This window comes from Hypanus sabinus, chromosome 4, assembly GCF_030144855.1.
Source record: "Hypanus sabinus isolate sHypSab1 chromosome 4, sHypSab1.hap1, whole genome shotgun sequence".
Taxonomy (NCBI): Eukaryota; Metazoa; Chordata; class Chondrichthyes; order Myliobatiformes; family Dasyatidae; genus Hypanus; species Hypanus sabinus.
Window position 1 is genome coordinate 54761925 of NC_082709.1, and position 19804 is coordinate 54781728.

At 43.6% G+C, this 19804-nt stretch overlaps 1 protein-coding gene across 5 annotated transcripts in view; it reads right to left on the minus strand.

Annotated features, from left to right (window-relative positions):
• Positions 1 to 1484: 1484 nt before the first annotated feature.
• LOC132392770 (aryl hydrocarbon receptor-like) overlaps positions 1485 to 19804 on the minus strand; it is a 168311-nt gene continuing 149991 nt past the window's right edge. For 4 of the 5 annotated variants that reach the window (XM_059967099.1, XM_059967101.1, XM_059967102.1 and 1 more), the window contains 6 exons: positions 19503 to 19642; positions 16460 to 16662; positions 15808 to 15917; positions 12383 to 12524; positions 8451 to 10434; positions 1485 to 2475 (listed from right to left, as the gene is read on the minus strand). In XM_059967099.1, coding sequence (XP_059823082.1) covers positions 2455 to 2475; positions 8451 to 10434; positions 12383 to 12524; positions 15808 to 15917; positions 16460 to 16662; positions 19503 to 19642 — 2600 coding nt within the window. In that variant the 3' untranslated portion in view covers positions 1485 to 2454. The remainder of the gene's footprint in view (positions 2476 to 8450; positions 10435 to 12382; positions 12525 to 15807; positions 15918 to 16459; positions 16663 to 19502; positions 19643 to 19804) is intronic. The other variant, XM_059967100.1, reaches the window with a different exon arrangement.

Here is a 19804-nt window from a genome sequence, read left to right on the forward strand (position 1 = left end):
CTTTCGGCCTAACAAGCCTGACCCATTTACTCTAACCCTACGTTAATCCCATTTTAAATTCTCTCCACATTCCCATCAACTCAATTCAGATTCAGCCCCCTCATCCCCACACATGCAGCCATCTAATTTCCAAACCCCACGTCTTCCACAAGTGTGGAAACCAGAGCCTTCAGTGAAAACCCGCATGGTCACAGAAAGAACATGCGAACTCCATGCAGACAGCATTCAAGATCACAATTGAACCAAGGTCACTGGAGCTGTAAGCCAGTGGCTCTCACTTCCCCTAAACATCTAAACGTAAAGGCTGATAACATTTCCCCAAACTCTTTATAAAACAGCTCCCCTCATCCCTGGCACCAACACAGTAAATTTGTGCAGCTTCATCTCCAAGTTTTTAATCTTTGTGGGGCTTATAGTTAGTGTGGAAACAGGTCTTTCCTCTCTACTGTCCACATTGACCAAGATTTCCATCTAAGCTAGCTCCATTTGCTTCTCTTTAGCCCTTATCACCCTAAACTTTCCCCATGCAAGATCCTTTTAAATTGCTGCACTTGCTTCAATTACTTCCTCTGGCAGCTCATTCCATATACTACTTACCTTCTGGGTGACCATGTTACCCCTCAGGTTCTTAAAAAAATCTCTCCCCTCTCACCATAAACCTATGCCCTCTAATTCTTAATACCCCAACCCTGGAAAAAAAGTGCATCCATTCAGCCCATCAATGCCCTTCATGATTTTACATGCCTCTACTAGGTCAACACACATGCTTCTGCATTCCAGTAGATGAAGTCCCATCTCACTCAACCTTCCCCCATAGCTCAGACCCTCGAATCCCAGCAACTCTCTCATAAGTCTAAACGGAAGCACAGCAGCCCAATCCCTAAGCTCAAATCCTTACTGATGAAGCCTTCTTCACCACCCTGTGTATCTGTGATGCCACTTTTCAAGAAACATGCTTCTGTACTGCCAGGTTCATCTGTTCTACAACACAATCCAGGGTCCTACCGTTCATGTGAAAAGTCCTATCCACATGTGGCTTCCCAAAATGCAAATCTGAATACAACAGGGTGAATAGTGAGAAGCTTCTCTCCTTAGCCAAGGAGGTCATAACCACAGAGTCTTATTTAAGGGGAAGGAGATTAAGAGAGTTTTTGGAAATGAAACTTTTCACTAGCGAGTGGGTGAAACATTGAACACATTACCTGTGGGTGGTGGAGGCTGGCATTCTCACAACACTTCAGAGGCAATACATCTGTGATCCTACAATGTCTGGAAGAGCCTGCCAGCATTGCGTGTTTGGATTTTCCTGCAAAGAATGTCAAGGAAGCTGCGCCCTCCACCTCATGCACCATTAGATTACAAAGTTCAGAGAAAACAACAAAAACAAAGAGTGGAATGAGGAGAAAAATTATGTTAACTGTGTATCCAGTGGGGCGGACTTGCGCTCTAACTTAGTGACATAAACAGCGAAACCATTAGGGGGATAAAGTAATAAGTTTTTTTTGGGAATGATGGTTTACTGCCCAAAAAGTGTTTTAATATTAAACAAACTGATACAATTTGTCAACAGCCATCTCTGCTTAGACATTTATAAAACATAACATTTCAGTAAAAAGTAGCAGTAAACTGTTTTTTGGCACAGGGCTGAACAAAGTCTGGTTTATCAACTTACACCACAGATAAATCCTTTATTGTGACATTTGAAATATCAAAACACAATCTTTCTCATACAATATGTCTTACACAATTCTGATCTTTAAAGTACTGATTTAATATATAAATAGCTTAAAAAGTTGAAATGTTTCTGCTGTTCTTTTCGTAAAAAAAAGTTTCCACTTCAGATGCTATACCGAGCGAACTCCAAACTCCAATGTCTCACCGGCATCCACCTGGGTAGTGGCTTATATCTGCCTGTTATCGCACCTCTGCACTTGGATTGTTAGGCTCCAAAATAAATGTCTTTGCTTTTCAATTAATACTTAGCAATCAGTTAAAATATCCTCAGTGAAAGGCTGCTTTTGGGGACCAACCCTCTCAACATCTCCTTCATTAAAATGTTCTCCATTCACAAAGCAGACAAAAAAGCAGCAGTGAGCTTTAAAACTTCGATCTTGTCAAAAAAAAGATGAAGTGCTTAGCTCATGACTATACAAGAAACATCGATGCAAAGGATTTACATCTCTTTCGATACAAAAATATAGAAGTTAATGTTTTATACAGGGCAATAGAAAAATCAATCACAAAACATGTGGAGTATATGATGCTTGAGATGCATAACAGAGGATCTGCATCTTTAGTCACTTTCTCCTTTTTCTGAAAGTCCTGCTTATAGGAAACACGATCAAACATTCAGGCATCATGGATGACCTTCCTCAGTCCGATAAAACACAAACAATGATGGCTCGGTGCTCTTGGAAGAAACAGAACAGTAGGGACATCCAACATTTACTTCCCTCAATTTAGAGCTTCTCCCTGCTGGAACATAAGCAAGTAATGCATTGAGTACAGAAGGGGATCAGAGAATTATACATTCGAAATGGAAAAGACTTGCACTGCTGAGGATGACAAATAGTAGTGGCTACAGGCCAGTCCATCACAGGAAAAGCTCTCCCCATCCTTGAGCACATCTACAAAGAGATAAGCATCCATCATCAGGAACCCCCATCATCCAGGCCTTGCTCTCTTCTCACTGCTGCCATTGGGAAGGAGGTACAGGAGCCTTAGGTCCCATACCAACAAGATCAGGAAGTTACTACCCTTCAACCATCAGGCTCCTGAATTAATGTGGATAACTTCAGTCACCTCAACATTCCACAACCTACAGAATCACTTTCAAGGACAGGACTCTACAACTTATCACCTCAGAATTATTTATTTATTATCATTACTATTATTTGCTTTTTTTGTATTTACGCATTTGTTTTCTTTTGCACATTGAGTGCTTGCCAGTCTATGTTTTTCATTGGTGAGGTTGTGTAGTTTGTCATTGATTCTATTGTATTTCTTTGTTCTACTGTGAATGCCTGAAATAAAATGAATTTTAGGGTAGAACTTGGTGACATATACTTAACTTCGATAATGAATATACTTTGAACTTCAAACCCTTTAGTTCATTAGAGTCCTGATCTTCATATTCATACAGAGATATAGCATGGAAACAGGGGCTTCATCCCATCTAAACTCTGCCATCCCATCAATCTCCTACATTAATCCCATCCTTTATTCAATGAATCACTTTCAAGTGATTGACACATCTGTCAGTTGATGCAGCCATTTTGTAAACAAGCAGGAACCATGTGCAACGATAAAATGAAATGTCCAGGAAATAAGCTGGTAAAAGGGGAACAAAACTTACATTCATATAGCATCATTTATATCTAGGATGCTCCAAATAACTCAACAGATGACAGCGACTTCGTAAATTCTGTGTTGTAATGCAGCAAGTACAGCAGGCCAGGTACACACCTTCACTCACCAGAAGCAACAAAGAGTCCGAGGGATACAGTACAGGAAAAGACCCTTTGGTCCTGTCAGTCCATGCTAATTATCAACTATTTTTTTAAAAATAAACACACTAATCCCACTCTAACCCATTTTATTCTCCCCACTTTCTAATCAACACCCCAGCCACTCTTGATCTGCTCACCTGCACACTAGGGGAACTATACAGTGGCCCATTAACCTTTCACCCAATAAGTTTTTGAGATGTGGGGGGTACCTATGCAGACACAGGAGATCATACAAATTCCAATAGTCAGCCGGTCTACAATAATACTACAGTCGGCCCTCCTTATCTGTGAGGGATTGGTTCCAGGACCCTTCGCGGATACCAAAATACACGGATGCGCAAGTCCCTTATTCAACCTGTCTCAATGCTGTGGACCTTAGGACCCAGCAGAACCCCAGACCTTATTTAACCTGTCTCAGTGCGGTAGACAGTAGGACCAGAGCCAGAGCTCTGAATCCACAGTGTTTCTGTTCACGAAAATAATCACGATCATGATTGAAAATAAAGTGGAAGTAATAAAGCGATTGGAAAGAGGTGAAACGCCATCGGTCAATGGAAAAGTGATAGGCTACAGTCGGTCAACGATCGGAACAATTTTAATTAAGCATGTGAAAGGCCCTGCCCCGATGAAAGCTACAATTATTACTAAGCAACGCAGTGGTTTAATTATTGGGTTTTGGGGTTTGATCCTCCACATCAACCCGGCATGGTGGAGAGCGCGCTCAGGAGCGATTGGTCACTGGCTCGCACTCAGGAACGGTTCCCGAGCCCGGCACTGAAACATACGTTCTTAAGTGTTTTATATGCAAAGAAAGGTAAAATATATACTATATACTAAGACAAACGTTTGACTAACTGATGCTTAATAATACCGGATGTACCTGTTCTGACTTTCTGACTAAAAGAACTTCCGATTTTTTTTTATTCTGATCCACGATAACCCAGTACATCCTCCCGTATACTTTAAATTATCTCTAGATTACTTATAATACCTAATACAGTGCAAAATGCTATGTAAAATAGTTGTTATACTGCATTGTTTAGGGAATAATGACAGGAAAAAAAAGTCTGTACATGCTCGAACAACAAGTGCTGGAAGAGCACTTGCGGGTTTTCACCATTCGTCGTTGGTTGAATTCGCGGATAAGGGGGGCTGAAAGTACTACCCTCCTCAAAAGCAGTGCGATGATGACCAGATGATCTACTCTTTCTGAAAACATGTTGATTGAATAAGGACTCTGCTCTTCTTCAAGGTAGTGTCTGAGGAAGCACACTGGGGTATGGATTAATGTTTATTCTAAAAGGTCTCCCGGACTACTGCTAACGGGGAAAAATGTAGAAGGAATGTTCTTGCATTGCACCTGTAAAGATCTTCCGATGGATAGGATCCTCATTCTTTTCATAACTTTGGTATAAAGTCAACTGTACCCTATCAGATCAAAATACACAACACCCACACAAAAAGGCAAAAGGAACCTTAAGTAAAAACATAGAAGGATGGAAATGCTCCATGGGTCAGGAAACACTGGCAGAAAGAAAAGCATAATTAACCTCAGAATTGGGAGCAAGCAAATAAAAGATGGTGGGCTGGATGGACAGGAGGAAGGACATGTCTGTGGTTCGGTGAAAACAGCACAAAAAAGTTAATGGGGGGGGGGGGGGAAGAGTGTGATTTGAGGACAGTCATTCCAGCAGGCTGCCTGTGTTGTGTCAACATACTAATGTAGATTTTGTTTTTGATTTTCAGAAAGCTACAGACAAACCACATTTCATGAGGTAGTCAGTGGTGTCAACGGGACAAAAATGATGATGTATGTGAACAGTGGGCACACGCCCATGGTTTTGTTGTTTCAGGGACAGTCCAACATAGCATGGGATAAAAGCAGACTCAATTGGCCGGTCAGCAGAGAAAGAAACAGAGTTAATACTCCAGGCTGATGATCTTTCTTCAGAACTGTGCTGTTCCAATGAGAGGTCATCAACCTGGAACACTGACTCTGTCTCCCTCGCCACAGACACTGCCTGGCCTGCTGAGAATCTGCAGCTTCTTTAGGGGTTGTCTCCTTTCCAGTGCCTGCAGTTTCCTTTCCCCTTTCATGAAAATGAAGTTTGATCTTCAGAACAAGGTGGTCTCCAAGAAACACAAAGTCACGTCATCAGCATTAGAGAAATTTGAAACAACACTGAAATAGTTTTAATTGTTCTCCTTCCAGGGAGAACCATTTTCATTAGCATGGCACTGAGTAAATTGTACTTTGTAATCTGGTTTATAAGGTTTCAGATATTCCAGAACAGTTTCAATCATGCTGGCATCATTGAAGGGAACAGCTAACATTTAGCCCTTCTCTACCCAACACAGTATTATCAAATGTCACATTGAAAGGAGCGTAGAAAATTAAATTGGCAAATGCTTCCAAGCATTCAGTCCTGGCAGAATAAGAGGATATAAACCGAGGGTAAAGGAAGGCAGGTTGAATACTGGGCCTCATTTGAAATGGTGCTTGAGGGCTTTGAGGATGAAATCATTTATGAACCACTTAATCATACTCATTGGCTAGTATTCTAACAGAATAAGATAAATTAAACAAAATGGACCATCAAACAAAGACACATTATCAGGTACAGCCCTGGAGAGTTTGAAGGCCATTGACTCGAGGCAATTTCCCTCTCATTAGTCATTGTTATTTTCTACTTCTATTAAGTTACAGAAGGGAGAGAGTACAGAGTAAGCAAGATCAAGAGATCAATAGAGAGGGAACTCTCCAACTCCAAATATGAGTACCTATCAGCTCCCAGCTTCCCTCTTCATTCTCCCTCCCCTACCTACCCACCTTCTCCCTCACCTATCAATTGCCAGTCCTTTTCCTGTCCCTACATTCTTATTCCAGCTTCTTCCCCTTCTTTTCTAGCCCTGATGAAAGGTCTCAGCCTGAAACATTGACTGTTTACTCCTCTCCACATATGCTGCCTGACTTGCTGAGTTCCTCCAGCATTTTGTGCTTGTTGGTCTAGATTGCCAACATCTGCAAAATCTCTTGCAGTTCCGAGGAAGTCATGTTTTCTTATCAACATTAGGATGAATAACCACCGATGATGCTGCAAAGTTTTATTTGGCTTGAGGAGTATTTCCTGTCAGAGTTGGCTTCATGAGTTTGTGGGTGTTGGAGATGGAAAACTGATGGAGTGTTGCTCTAATTGCAGGGGTTAAAGCATCATTGGGTTTGGTGTACAGAGCGAAAGGTTCATCAAGGGAGTGATGAACTGAGGGAGAGGAGCATTGTGGAAGTAGTGCAGTGAGGGAGTAGTGTGCTGAGGTAATGTAGCCCAACATTTTCCCATTTCTCCAAATAACTTCTATTAAAAAACTGAGCATCAACTATTGCGAATGTAACAGGCCCAAATTTGCACCATTCATTTGTGTGTAAAATATTTTTTTCTGTTTTATTTAATTCTTTATTTTCCAACCATGTCCTGGTTATGACAACCTTCACCCCATCTCACTAGCAGTGACCTTGTTCCCAGCCAAGTGATTGCAGACTTTCACTTATTTTTCAAGAAGTCAGTATTTACTGCCCTTCACCAATTGCCCCGAGAAGGTGGTGCTGAGTCACTTTCTGAAGCCACTGAGATCCTTTTGGTGAAGGTGCTGTTGGGGAGGGAGTTCCAGGATCTAGACCAGTGGTTCCCAACCTTTTTTTGGCCATGCCCCACCTAATCACCTCTAAAATCCTGATGCCCCCTGTGGTGATATATAATTCCTATTAATCAAAAAGTGAACTCCCATTCACCTGGAGGAAGCCTAAAAGACCATTAACTTGGTTTAAACAAGCTTCCAAAGAACATGGCATTCATGAAAGAGAAAAATAAAAGAACCAAAGGACTGTTAAAGTTCTAAGGAAGAAATTACTAAGAAATTGTAAAAAAAAAGAACATTAAGTGATATTAAAATAATAATAATAATAAATAAATAAAACAATGCCGATTCGTTTCTACAGCATACAAAGACAGATGCACCGTTTAAAAGAGATGACGCAATGTACACCCCTTCACACCACCAAGAACCGAAAGCTACTGCAAAAAGCAGCATTGGCGCGACCTCGTACGAGTTTCTTACGCGTTTGGACTTGTTCATTCGTTCCTTCCTACATCAGTCAATTCATTAATTTAATTATGAAAGCCATTTGATGGTTGTAATGATGGTGATACACTATATATACAGTACATACACAATTACACATGTACATACACACAAGTATTTTTATGTATGCATACTGTATATACACATATGTATTAACTCGCACACACACTCATACACAGACTTACTAGAAAAAATTCACTGTTAATAACTCATTCTCGAATTGCCCCCCCCCCCTTAAAAATCAAATTGGCCCACGTTGGGAACCACTGATCTAGACCCAGTGACAATGAAGGAACGGTAATATATTTCCGAGGCTGGATGATGCGTGACTCAACTCTACCATGGATGGACCTCAAGCCAGGGCTGAAATGGCTAACACAAGAGGGCCCAGGTTTAAGGTGCTTGGAAGCAGGCACAGAGGAGATGTCAGGGATATGTTTTTTTTTCACAGAGAGTGGTGAGTGCGTGGCAATGGTGGCAGAGGCAGATACAATAGGGTCTTTATTAATAGACTCTTGAATAGATACATGGAGCTTAGAAAAATAGAGGGCATTGGGTAACCCTAGGTAATTTCTAAAGTAAGTACATGTTCAGCACAGCATTGTGGGCTGAAGGGCCTGTATTGTGCTCTAGGTTTTCTATGTTTCTAGTCTACTGGTATATGCTGTAGCACACTGCCCTTCATTCTTGTGCGGATTCAACACATGTACAATGAAACATGTTCAAGTGATTCAACGTTTGATTTAAACGGACTCATTCCTCAATACTAGTGGTTTACCAGGGGCACGGACTTTTGATCCTCACCTTAAACTGATGAGTGTAATTCCAGGTGACATGGCTAGTTGGAATTTCACAGATGGAGTTCTCTGACAGATCATTGAAATTTGGCTCAAACTGACAGGTAGATTCATAAAAGCTCAGTTCCCCATTGGATATGATCGAGGAGCCCACAACAGAATTAGATGGCTTGTTCTCATAGTAACAAGTTGGCTGCAAGTGACTGTGGTTTGGAGATATCTTAATTTTACTGTATTCCGGGATGGTGGCAGTGCTGCCAACGCTGGGAAATGTCAGTCCGTTCCTTGTGACGGGGATGTGGTTTTGGTATTCACACGAGGCGAACATGCAGCTAGGCGAGGCCCCCAACGACAGCGGGTTTACTGAGGTCGTTTGGTTGACAGCAACACTGCAGCTGTAGAGGAGCTGCGTGGCACCGGCCTGCTCTGTATTCGCCACAGCGGGAGCCTTGTCTTTGGCGGCCTGCGCCAACATGCAGGAGGACTGTGCCACCAGCTGCTGCATGTGGTCCTGCACGGCAGAGGGCTGCAGGGAAGTTCGTTGCCCACTCTGCACTGGGGGCCACTGCAGGGCTTGCTGCTGGGCTGCGCTTACAAAGTGCTTCTCCTGTTGCCCATTTACCCCCAAGTACTCAGGCCTCTGTTGTAAGGACTGCTGCAGGTCCCTTTGTAGCACCTCTGCAGGTGAGATGCTCCCCAACTGCTTTTGTCGCACAGTGGCTGAACCCCCGCAGCCCACCTTCTGCACAGCAGACCTGCGAGGCCTCTGTGGACTGTACGAAGTGGGGTTGGGTGTGTCAGCTACCATGTTGCTGCCAAATTTCATTCTGGCAAAGTCTTGTGGGAAAGGTCCCAATGAAATTGGGTTTCCTGGCTGGATTTCAACGTGCTGGTTGGGCATATGTGCATTTGGAGGTCCAACTAATGTTGCGCTGGGTGACTGAGAAACCACTGCCTTCTGAGAGTTTGCCAACACTGTGGTTTGACAGGAAGGTATCTGGGTGCAAGACCTTGTTGCGGATGGACAGGTGGGTATCAATGTGTTCTGTGGGGTGGAGACAACTGGATTCTGGGCCACAGCCATTACCGGGTTCTGGATTCCAAATGGCACTGGGTTCTGGGCTCCAAACACCATTGGATTCTGGGCTCCAGCCAACACCGGGTTCTGGTTTCCAAATGTCACTGAGTCCTTGGCAGCCGTCATTGCTGGGTACTGGGCTCCAGCTATCATTGAACGTTGACAGCCGGACACTGTTGAGGTTTGTGTATTAAATCCAAATGGCTTTTGCTCCATGGATTCAAGAGAGATTTGTTGATTTGGCTCAATCGAGTTTCCCTCTGTGCAGTCCAGACCCGCGTGTGAGAATTCATCAGCTTTTGAACTGTCTTTTGTCAATATGTCCTCGACACATGAGAGTATAAAATCTGTGCTGAAGATCTCATTCAGATCATCACCAATGGGAGAATTACTGTTCATTTTCATTAACGCCTCTTCCCATCGCTCCAACTCTGCCCGCTCCACATCCACATCCAGATTTTGCATAGTGTTGCAGAGATTGTCCTCATCAGCATTCTTATCAGACAGTATATCCATAACCGCTGCCAGAGGATCATCCTGGCCTGGGAGTGCCTCCTGAAGTTTAGAAGAATTCTTTCTACCAAAGGCCAAATGACAGAAGTCCCCAGGCACATTCAGAACAGCACAGTCATCAGCAAAAGCTCTGTCTAGGTTAAACTGTGTTTCATGGGGTGAGACATATGCAGATAAATTCTGTGTCATCAAGGCACCCAGAAGAGAGCTAGGATCAATTCCATTTTTCATCTCCACGCTGTTCTCCCCATTAGAAAGCTTATTAACCTTGAAGCTTTTCCCTTTAGCCAGGGATGGATCCAAATGAATCACACTGCTGTCGTACAGAACGGCCTCCCCTGTAGCGAAACTGAAGAGCCCCGAGGCTCTTTTCTGGAGGTGCTCCTCGCCCTCTTCATTCCTGAGGATAAAGAGAAAGAAAATCATTTTCAGCTCACAATAACCCTACTCGTGCATGGCTACCAGTCAAGATTCAGATCTGGTGTATCCCAACGAAGTGACTGTTCCCTCTTGATACAGCAGGAGTGGCTGAGTCAGCCAGGCTCAACGATTCTATACGATAATAGCTAATCTTCTGCCATAAACCTACCAGCTGGTCATATCCCCATGTCCTCCACTTAATAAGCTTCCATGCCAACTGTGCATCAACAGACAATGCAGAATCCTGTTTCTGAGGATTAAAATGAGTATTCCCCAACCTAATTGAAGAAATTTCTTCTCATCTCAGTACTTACTGGCTGACTTGTTATCCTGACACTATAAACTTAGTGCTATCACGGGAGGGGCAAGCTTCCTGTCTCTGGCTTGGCTGTTCCACTTACTAATAGATTTTAAGCCATGGTTGCTTAGGAAACATGGAGCACTGGGTTGATTGTCAGACTGCAGAGTCTACAGTAACTTAGGGCAGGCCACAGATCCAAGTGGCCAATGATTTTCCAGAATTCCTCACCAGTGATAAACAACAGGAACTTTGTTCCTGATTCTAATTCTGGTCCATCAGAGTCGATGCCTTCAGTTCACCCTGACAGAAGAAATATAGAATGCATTAGGACTTGCTGAGATTGATCTATCAATCACCCATCACTCAGCAGTTATACAACCAGCAGAACTATGGGGTGGGCCTTGGATAGAAAAGTCTTCAAGGGATGAAACCAAAGAAAGCAAAAAGAATTTCTGAAATTACTTTGTATGCAATTCCTTAACTTACAAAGATTGAGGGACTGGTCTTCAATTTAAGCTAACCTTTGTTATAATAAATAATGCCCTACTTTCCATACCTCAGTTTATTTGACCCTGCAATCCTAATACAAATAAGTTGTTCTGTAATAGACTATGCACCGATCTTGAGCACTAAAAGCAGCTTGCTTCAGCCCTTTAGCCAAGTTGGTCAAATGTAGTAAAAATGTACGTCGTGAACGTGAATGTACGTCATGCCCTTTGCCCTGTGCGGAAAATTTAGGGCAAATCCAATTTGTTTAATTACTGCTCCGCCATTCTATTCCAAAGCATCCCAAACATGGTTATTCCAAACATGTTAAACAACTCACTAGCAATCTGTTTATTTATGTTCAATTAGTTTCAATAGGATCACTCAGTTCCAGATTTCAATTATGCCTTGGTCCAAACGTAGTGAATTGATCTCTCTATCAGAGGCAGTGAAAAGTGTCTAAGTAGAGTGGATGTAGAGAGGATACTTCCAATAGTGGGAGAATCTAGGATCAGAGGGCACAGTATCAGAATACAAGAACATTCCTTTAGTACAGAGATGTGGAGGGAATTCTTTAGCCAGAGGGTGGTGAATCTGTGGAATTCATTACAGCTGTGGAGATCAAGTGATTGGGTATATTTAAAGCAGAGGCTGATAGGTTCTTGATTAGTAAGGGCATCAGACGTTACAGGGAGAAGGCAGGGGAATGAAGTTGAGCGGGAATATAAATCAGCAATAGCTGAATGCCAGAGAAAACTCAATGGGCTGAATTACCTCATTTTCTTCCTATGTCTTATGGTATCAAAATACTCAGTTCATTTCGCTCAACTTTATTAATTAGGAAAATTCCACTTAATGAAGTTCATAGGAATGAATCCCTTTCATAAACTGAGCAAAGGCCATGAGGACTAACTCCTTTCAACACCAGCATTCCAAGATGAAGACTGACTTTGGTGAACACATGGTTTAGCTGTCGGGAGAATGAACAGCAACTACCGGAGCAGCAGGTCTGGGTTTGTTCAAGTGAATGGCCAAGCTAAAACAAATATCTTGTGGAGTACACGGCATGTGCCACGAGTCCCTTGGGAGCATTGCGTGCAAGAAAACGTAAACAAAATGCTCCTGCAGACACTGCACTTACGTCAGGGCTCTCTGCTTGCAAATGATGGAGTCGGGTCTGCCTCCTCTGTAGATCAGCTTGGCGTTGGCCTGGACCCAAAGCCATCCGCTCTGTTTGGTTAGAAGCCTGAAGACTGTCATCCCGGTCTCCCCGGTTTTAATCACTGAAACAGTGCACAACTGGATCAGAAGGCACGGAATACGAAAAGGCTCCTCATCCTTTATTCATTCCTCACGTACATCAAATGCAATCGATTTGATTTTCCCCAGTCTATCCCAAGAGAAAGATCCACAAATCTTTGCCTTCAATATTTAAAATAAAATCTTTCCAATTCTGCTCTGCTTTCAAGCAACATCATTTCATCTCTAATGCCCAAATATTTGGTTTTCCAATAAATTTCAGCTCAAGAATTTCCAGGTTTCCACAAAATAAAAGGCAGTCATGGCCAGTGAATGGCAGGGAGAGTTCTGTTCAGCTAGTCCTGTGGTCAACCCAGGATACGTTAGGACAGCTGAGTTCATTGGCAGGCAGCAACTGCCTGGAAAAATATAATTATCCTCCTAAAACTCTCCCTGTTGTTTGTTGGACCACCAAGGAAAAATTCCAAAACCTTTACTAGGGAAGGAAACTGAAAGTGGAGGAATACTAGGTCCAAATCCAAGGGGAGTGGTTTAACCAACATTTTTTAGAACAAGTTTATAGCTAAGGGACAGCAAAAGGTTACAGGTAGGAAGCTTGGAGGCAGAAAGGAGGCTTTCAAACAGCTGCGTGGAGGAAGCCAGGACAAGCGGAGGTATGGAGGAAGAAAGGGGAATGCCCCCCTTGTCCATACTTTGGAGAAGATGTTTCTATGAAGGCTGAACTGTGGGGAAGGAATCCACTCTCTATTCTGAATGTGAGGTGCAATCATGAAGCCAAGGTCTGGGTGATGCCGTCAGTGTGCATAACTCTTGGGACATCAATCATCTGCTCTGCCGGAGATTTTGCTCCTTGAGGTTGGTCCCATACAACGCTACTCAGATGACAGCTTTACTCCACTTCTGCCACTGAAGACATTCACAACGTATGTGCAGTTACTTCATATTCCTGTAATCTAACACATCCCCAAACATATCATTTTATCTATGTCCCTGTAAAATGAGAAGAAATAAAACTGGCAGGCATTCAGCCCCTTGTGCCTGTTCTGCCATTCTGAACAAACCTCTTGCAGCCCAATATTCAACATTCTATGAAGATGCAAGAAATTGCAGGTGATGGAAACTGAAATTTAGTGTAGTACAAGTTCCACCAGCATTTTGTTTCTTAGAGTCATGAGCACTACAGCACAGAAACTGGCCTTTTGGTCGAGCTAGTCCTTGCCAACCTGGTCTTCTGCCTAGTCTCATCTACCTGCACCCAGACCGTGGCCTTTCCATCCCCCCTCGTATACCGGAAGGAGAAATCGATGTTCATGTCATCAGGATGGAGGCTACCCAGACGGAATACGAGGTGTTGCTCCTCCGTACTGAGAATGACCTCATCATGGCAGAAGAGGAGGTTATGGAATGACATGTCGGCACAGAAATGGGAATAGGGATTAAAATGGTTGGCCATTGGGGAATTCTGCTTATGGCAGATGCAACAGAGATGCTCAACAAAGCAGTCCTTCATTTTATGATGGGTTTCAACAATATAGAGGAGGGCAACTCTTTAACCTGATTCAACTCAACTTCAGACACAGCTGCTTGTTCCTGTGACCTATGCACAGCCCACAACACTGGTTTGCCTATCTACAGAACATGTAGGTATGCTTTCCTGTATCTATGCAACCTGCACAGGTACCATATCACTGGTCAGACAACCTATGCCTGTATGACCTTCATCAGTTGTCTGCTTACCTGCACCCATTGGTAGCCTGCCTGTGTCAGCTAGACAGGGACCACATCACTGCCCTGCCTACCTGTACCTGCCTTTGCCTATTCAGAGGTCTGTCTTCCAGCACAGTCACCACCCGTTCATGTCCAGAGGCTCACTCTGTTCTAAACCCACCAACTTTCTGTCTCACCCAGTCCCTTAAATCACACAGAAGATGAAAAATCTCCAGCAAACACTTCGGACAGGACTTAACAGAGGATGCAGTAACAAGTCTGATGTAACCTCTACCTCATCTGGTACTCGTGGTTGGCCAGCTGACTGGCTGAACTGGCAGGTGATGGAAACGTAGGCACTGCATTTTGCCAGCCGGACCCCTCCCTCTTGTAGGAGTTCGGACAGAATCATATTTGCATCCTACACGTGTCAGAGTGAGTTGATACACTGCGCCTGCCTTGCCTCAGTAGGAAGTTTCAATGCCTCCGAAACAGAAGCCATCCCCTCCACATCCAGGGCCAAAACCATTGAGGACAATCAGCCAATGGAGTATTTCAAAATCAAAGTTCAAAGTAAATTTATTATCAAAGTACATATATGTCACCATATACTACCTTGAGGTTCATTTTCCTGCAGGCATTTATAGGAAAATAAAGTAATACAATAGAATTTATGAAAATAACATTTAGCGATAACAAACAACCAATGTGCAAGAGAAGACAAATTGTGCAGATTTTAAAAAATAACACTGAGAACATGAGTTGCAGAGTGGAACAAGAGTGTGTGGGTTGTGGAATCAATTCAGAGTTGAGGTCTGTGCAGTTATCCATGCTGGTTCAGGAGCCTGATGTTATCTGGGTGATAACTGTTCCTGATTGTGGTTCTTGTACCTTGTGCTGGATGGTAGTAGCGAGACGAGAGCATAGCACAGATGGTGGGGTCATTGATGATGGACACTGCTTTCTCCTGGCAGTGCTGCTTGTAAATGTGCTCAATGGCGGGGGAGGGCTTTTCCTGTGATGGACTGGGCTGTATCCATAACTGTCTAGAGAAGCTTATATCTAATATTTGGAGAATATTACATTGAGTATGATCTCTTCTCTCAGATGAAAGACAGCAATGCAATATCAAGAGGGGACAGGACTCATCCCTAATGGACTGTTCAATAACTGTCAGTAGACATTCGCTAGTGGTGGGAACTCTGTGTGTAAACTGTCTTTCACCACAGAAGATTAAATTTCATATGTTCTTTGATGTCCATCAATCGTTTTGTATCCTTCTAGGCTTCTGAAGGGCACAATATAATTGTATTATTTGATCTTTAATATATAGCCAGAGGTTAGTCTTTAATCTTAAAACCATTCTTTAATGACTTTTCAAAATGTCAATCAAAACTCCTTCCCTATTTTCTTCCTCCAATCAACCAGGTGTAGTAGTGTCAAACACAGTTTGATTTCATCCATCTTCCCCCCCCCCCCCCCCCCAAGCACTGTGGCTCAAGTCCCAGTTTTTTTGCCACAGCTCTCTCTCTACCCAGACCATCCACCCACCACCTCCAGTCACTTCCCCAGCGCCGAGCGCTCTTCTGCTATACTCACTTCTCAAGTGATTGTCGGCGCAGTACATCATATCAGCTGCATGAATGAACTGGTAACCGGTGCCCCTCATCCGCAGCTCCATTTCCGTGTAACCCAGTATAAATTTGCCCCTGTAATGATGGGGTAAAAACAACAGCACGCAGGTGAGAATGCGATTGGGAGGCCAGCTCAGAGGCAACCGAGCAATGCCTGGCTCCTCATTCAGCCGGTCGCCAGCTCTGAACATATTAGTGCCCAAGGATTCCTTGACTGCAGCCGGTTGTGGCAGCAGAAACGCTGCGCTGATCTGTCTAATTGGCCCGGGTTTTGAAAACAAACCGTGGAACTCGACTGATCCTTCAAGCAGCACCTCGAGCAGGAATGGGCCACTTGGCCCATTCTGTCAATGCTGACCTACTGACCAATCCCACCCCAGATTACAGTAATTTTCACTGTAACCTATTCTTCATACATTCCCAAACTCAACGTTTTACTGTCCACCAACCACAAGGGGGGCATTTACAATGGCCAAACAACCCAGACCTCCCCACCACACCCACACTCAGTCATCTGCGGGCTGGACCAACCCTGGCTGAGGGACAGAATTTAGGATTGACCACTTCCCACCCACCCGCCCGCCCGCCCGCACGCTTCACCAACCCGCACAACGTACTTGGTGTCACATGCCAGTGGAGTGAAATCGAGCTTATGCTTGGTCTGGAAGATGAGGGTCTTGGTACGGACCTCCAGGATGGAGGGGGACTGGAGGGGAGTTGCCAGGACAAAGAGGGCCAGCTGCGGAGGGATGGGAGTACCATCTTCGGCTTTCTTGTTCTGTCCGTGCAGAAATTTCAGCCGTCCTTGGAAATTCAGGGTCTGCAATTCAGACAGAGTCACTCAACAGGCACCAATAGAAAGAAGGATATGATCAGTGGAAGAGTGTGGGCATTAGTAGATCCCTGGCATATATACAAATAAATGTTCTGTAAAAGCAGGAGAAAGGCTCAAGTCCTGAGACAAGCTTGATCCCTGTCACCATGTGGTTCATTTGACCACATCCTTGTCTCCAGGTCAAGAGGCTGAGGTTTCATGCCAAGGTGCAGAAGCTCGACTACAAAACCCGAAGCAGACACTGCAGTTCTGTAGAGGGGGTGTGCGCAGCGGCATTTAACTGGATGCTAAACCAAGATCGTATATGCTCTCCCAAGTGATAGATGCGGCATTCATTCTGAAGGAGTCTGTATGAACAACAATAAAAGAATTGGTCTTTAAATCCATATTGCTGGATGTGTGCAAACTGGTGGTTATGTCATCTACAGAGCAATTGTGACAACAATTCGGTAATTTGGAACTTTGAGGTAAAAGGGATGTGATTATAAATACAATTAATATGCTTGGCAGAGGATGGTGCTCGAGAAGCTGTGCCGGAGGGGATGATAGGAGGTTCGGAGGGTCGACGGACTTGGAGTCTGCTACGATCAGGTCGCTTTCACTGTGTGCTGCGTCTGCGAGGCTGAGTCGGGCGGTGCCATGGAAGTCCATAGCGGGAGTATTCCCCTCTGCCACCTGCGTGGGATGATGAGTCAATCGGGACCCTGAGGAGTTCTGGAAACTGTGTGGTGGTTTCTTTCAAACTTATGGTCTTTTAACATCTTTGGACTATTTTTACTGTGCCCATGGTCTGTTTTTTTAATCAATTATGCTATCGTTTGCACTGTTGTAACTATGTGGTTTTGTGCAGGTCTTGTAGCTTTAGTTTTTGGTCTTTTTTGTCTGGTGGGATTGGAGCTCCTTTCCAGGGAACGCGTTAAGATAGTAGTGCGATATTAATACACAGCAGCCTCTCCGGACTCTGGATTTGGGGATTGCCAAACGTTATGTGGATTTTCTGGTGTAGTCTGTTTTGTCATGCATTTTTGTGATAACATTCTGGAGGAACGTTGTCTCATTTTTTAACTGCATTGCATTTGTGGTTTCTAAATGACAATAATCTGAATCTGAATCATTTCTCTTTGTGGAAGTGAAAAGAGGTGCATACATGTTAGCTGAGTTGTGGGCATACTATATTGGCACAATCCTTGCTAATTTAATTTGATCGAAATGACACATTTCACAATTGCTGTTTCTTCCTCACATGGACCAGCAGCCACCATTGCCCTCCCTCTCACCAACAACTTTCAGCAGAGTGATCACCTCTCATCAATGGGAAAGTTTGAGAGGCCCATATAAATGCTTCCATTAATGTCACTCCTAACAAGTTGCCTGAATGAACCCACACTGTTGGATCACCCAAGTGATTTTTTTCCTTCTTTCTTTTCTTGCATTAATTAAAGTGAACATGCTACCCTCGGTCATATTTTGACGCCATCTTTAATTCTAGTTTAAAGTTGCTGACCCTCTTCACCTCTTCCCCTGATGAGAACTGACTCAGGGACCTCTGGTTTCCTTCTTCTGAAGTCAATAATTGGTTTTGCTGACACTCAGTGAGAGGCTGTTATTATGGCACCTCTCAGTTAGATTTTCAATGTCCCTTCTTCGTGCTGATTTTTCACCACCTTTGATTCAGCCTATGATGGTGGTATCATCAGCAAACTTGAACATGGCAATGGAGCTGTGTAAAGTGAGTAGAGCAGGGGGCGAAGCACAAGGCCTTGTGGTGCACCAGTGCTGATGGAGATTGTGGATGTTGTTGCCAAACCAAACTGACTGGGGTCTCCAAGTGAGGAAATTGAGGATTCATTTGTATAAGGAGGTAGTGACCTGCTTCATGAAAACAAAAGCAGCCTCTCCAGCCACTTCTCCTAACTGAAACACTCCATCCTGATGAATCTCCCCTGCATCTGCTCTAGCCTCAGGTGACATCCTGGTAAATCTTTTCTGGACTCTTTCATAGAACATAAAACACTGCAGTATAGTACAGGGCATTCAGCCCGTGAGTTTTAACCTAATCTAAAATCAATCCAACCCTTCCCCCTATTTTCTATCATCCATGTGCCTACCTAAGAGTTTCTTAAATCCACAAATGTATCTGCCTCTACCACCATCTTTAAAAAAAGAACTTACTTCTGACGTTCCCCCTATGCTTTTCTCCAATCACCATAAAATTATGTCCCATTGAATTAGCCAATAGTAGAGCTGCTGCCTCACAGTGCCAGAGACACAGGTCCCATCATGACTGAGAGTCATCTGTATGGAGTTTGTGCATTATCTTTATGACTGTGTGGGTTTCCTCCATGTGTTCTGGTTTCCTCCCATATCCCAAAGACATGGAGTTGGTGGGTTAATTGGTTGCTGTAAATTATGCCTAGTATGTTAATGGTAGAATCTGGGATTGGAAGTGCTGATTAAGACTTGGAGGGGTAACGGGAATAAAAAAAAAACTAAGTATAATCGGTATAGGGTCAGTATGAATGTTGATCAGCATAGACTCAGCAGGAAAACGACCTGTTCTGCCCTACTTCTCAATGAGCACTTGACATCTGTGTCACCAAGGCTATGGACCAAGTGCAGGCAAACTGGAACGAGGGGAGGACTTGATGGTTAGTGCAAACAGGGTAAGCTGAGGGGCTTGTTTCTGTGCTGTATGACTCTGATATTGTTTCAGCTGGGACGGCAGCTGGTAGGAGAGATAGCTCGACAATTTGAATGAATTGCTTCAGTTTTGTGCGAGGCCTCTACATGTTGAAAAGCAAGTTAAGAGCTCAAGGTTTACATACCAGGAAACCTGACGAATTGTCCAGAAGACATCGGAATCGGCAGACAAAATTCCTCTCCATAAAAGAGGAATTCTCAGGAGGAAGTTGAAGAGGATCATAAGTGACAACATTGGGGCAGAGGTTATTGCTGTCTGGATTAGCTGGATGGTGAAACAGAAAGAGATGATTAAGTCAAATTGATACACAACTATGAAATAAAAAGGCTTGAAATACTCAGACATTTTGGACAGAGTATGTAAAGCTGTTTACTGAAAACATGTCTTTACCTAAACAGGATGGGACAGACTTGCCTTGTGGTACCA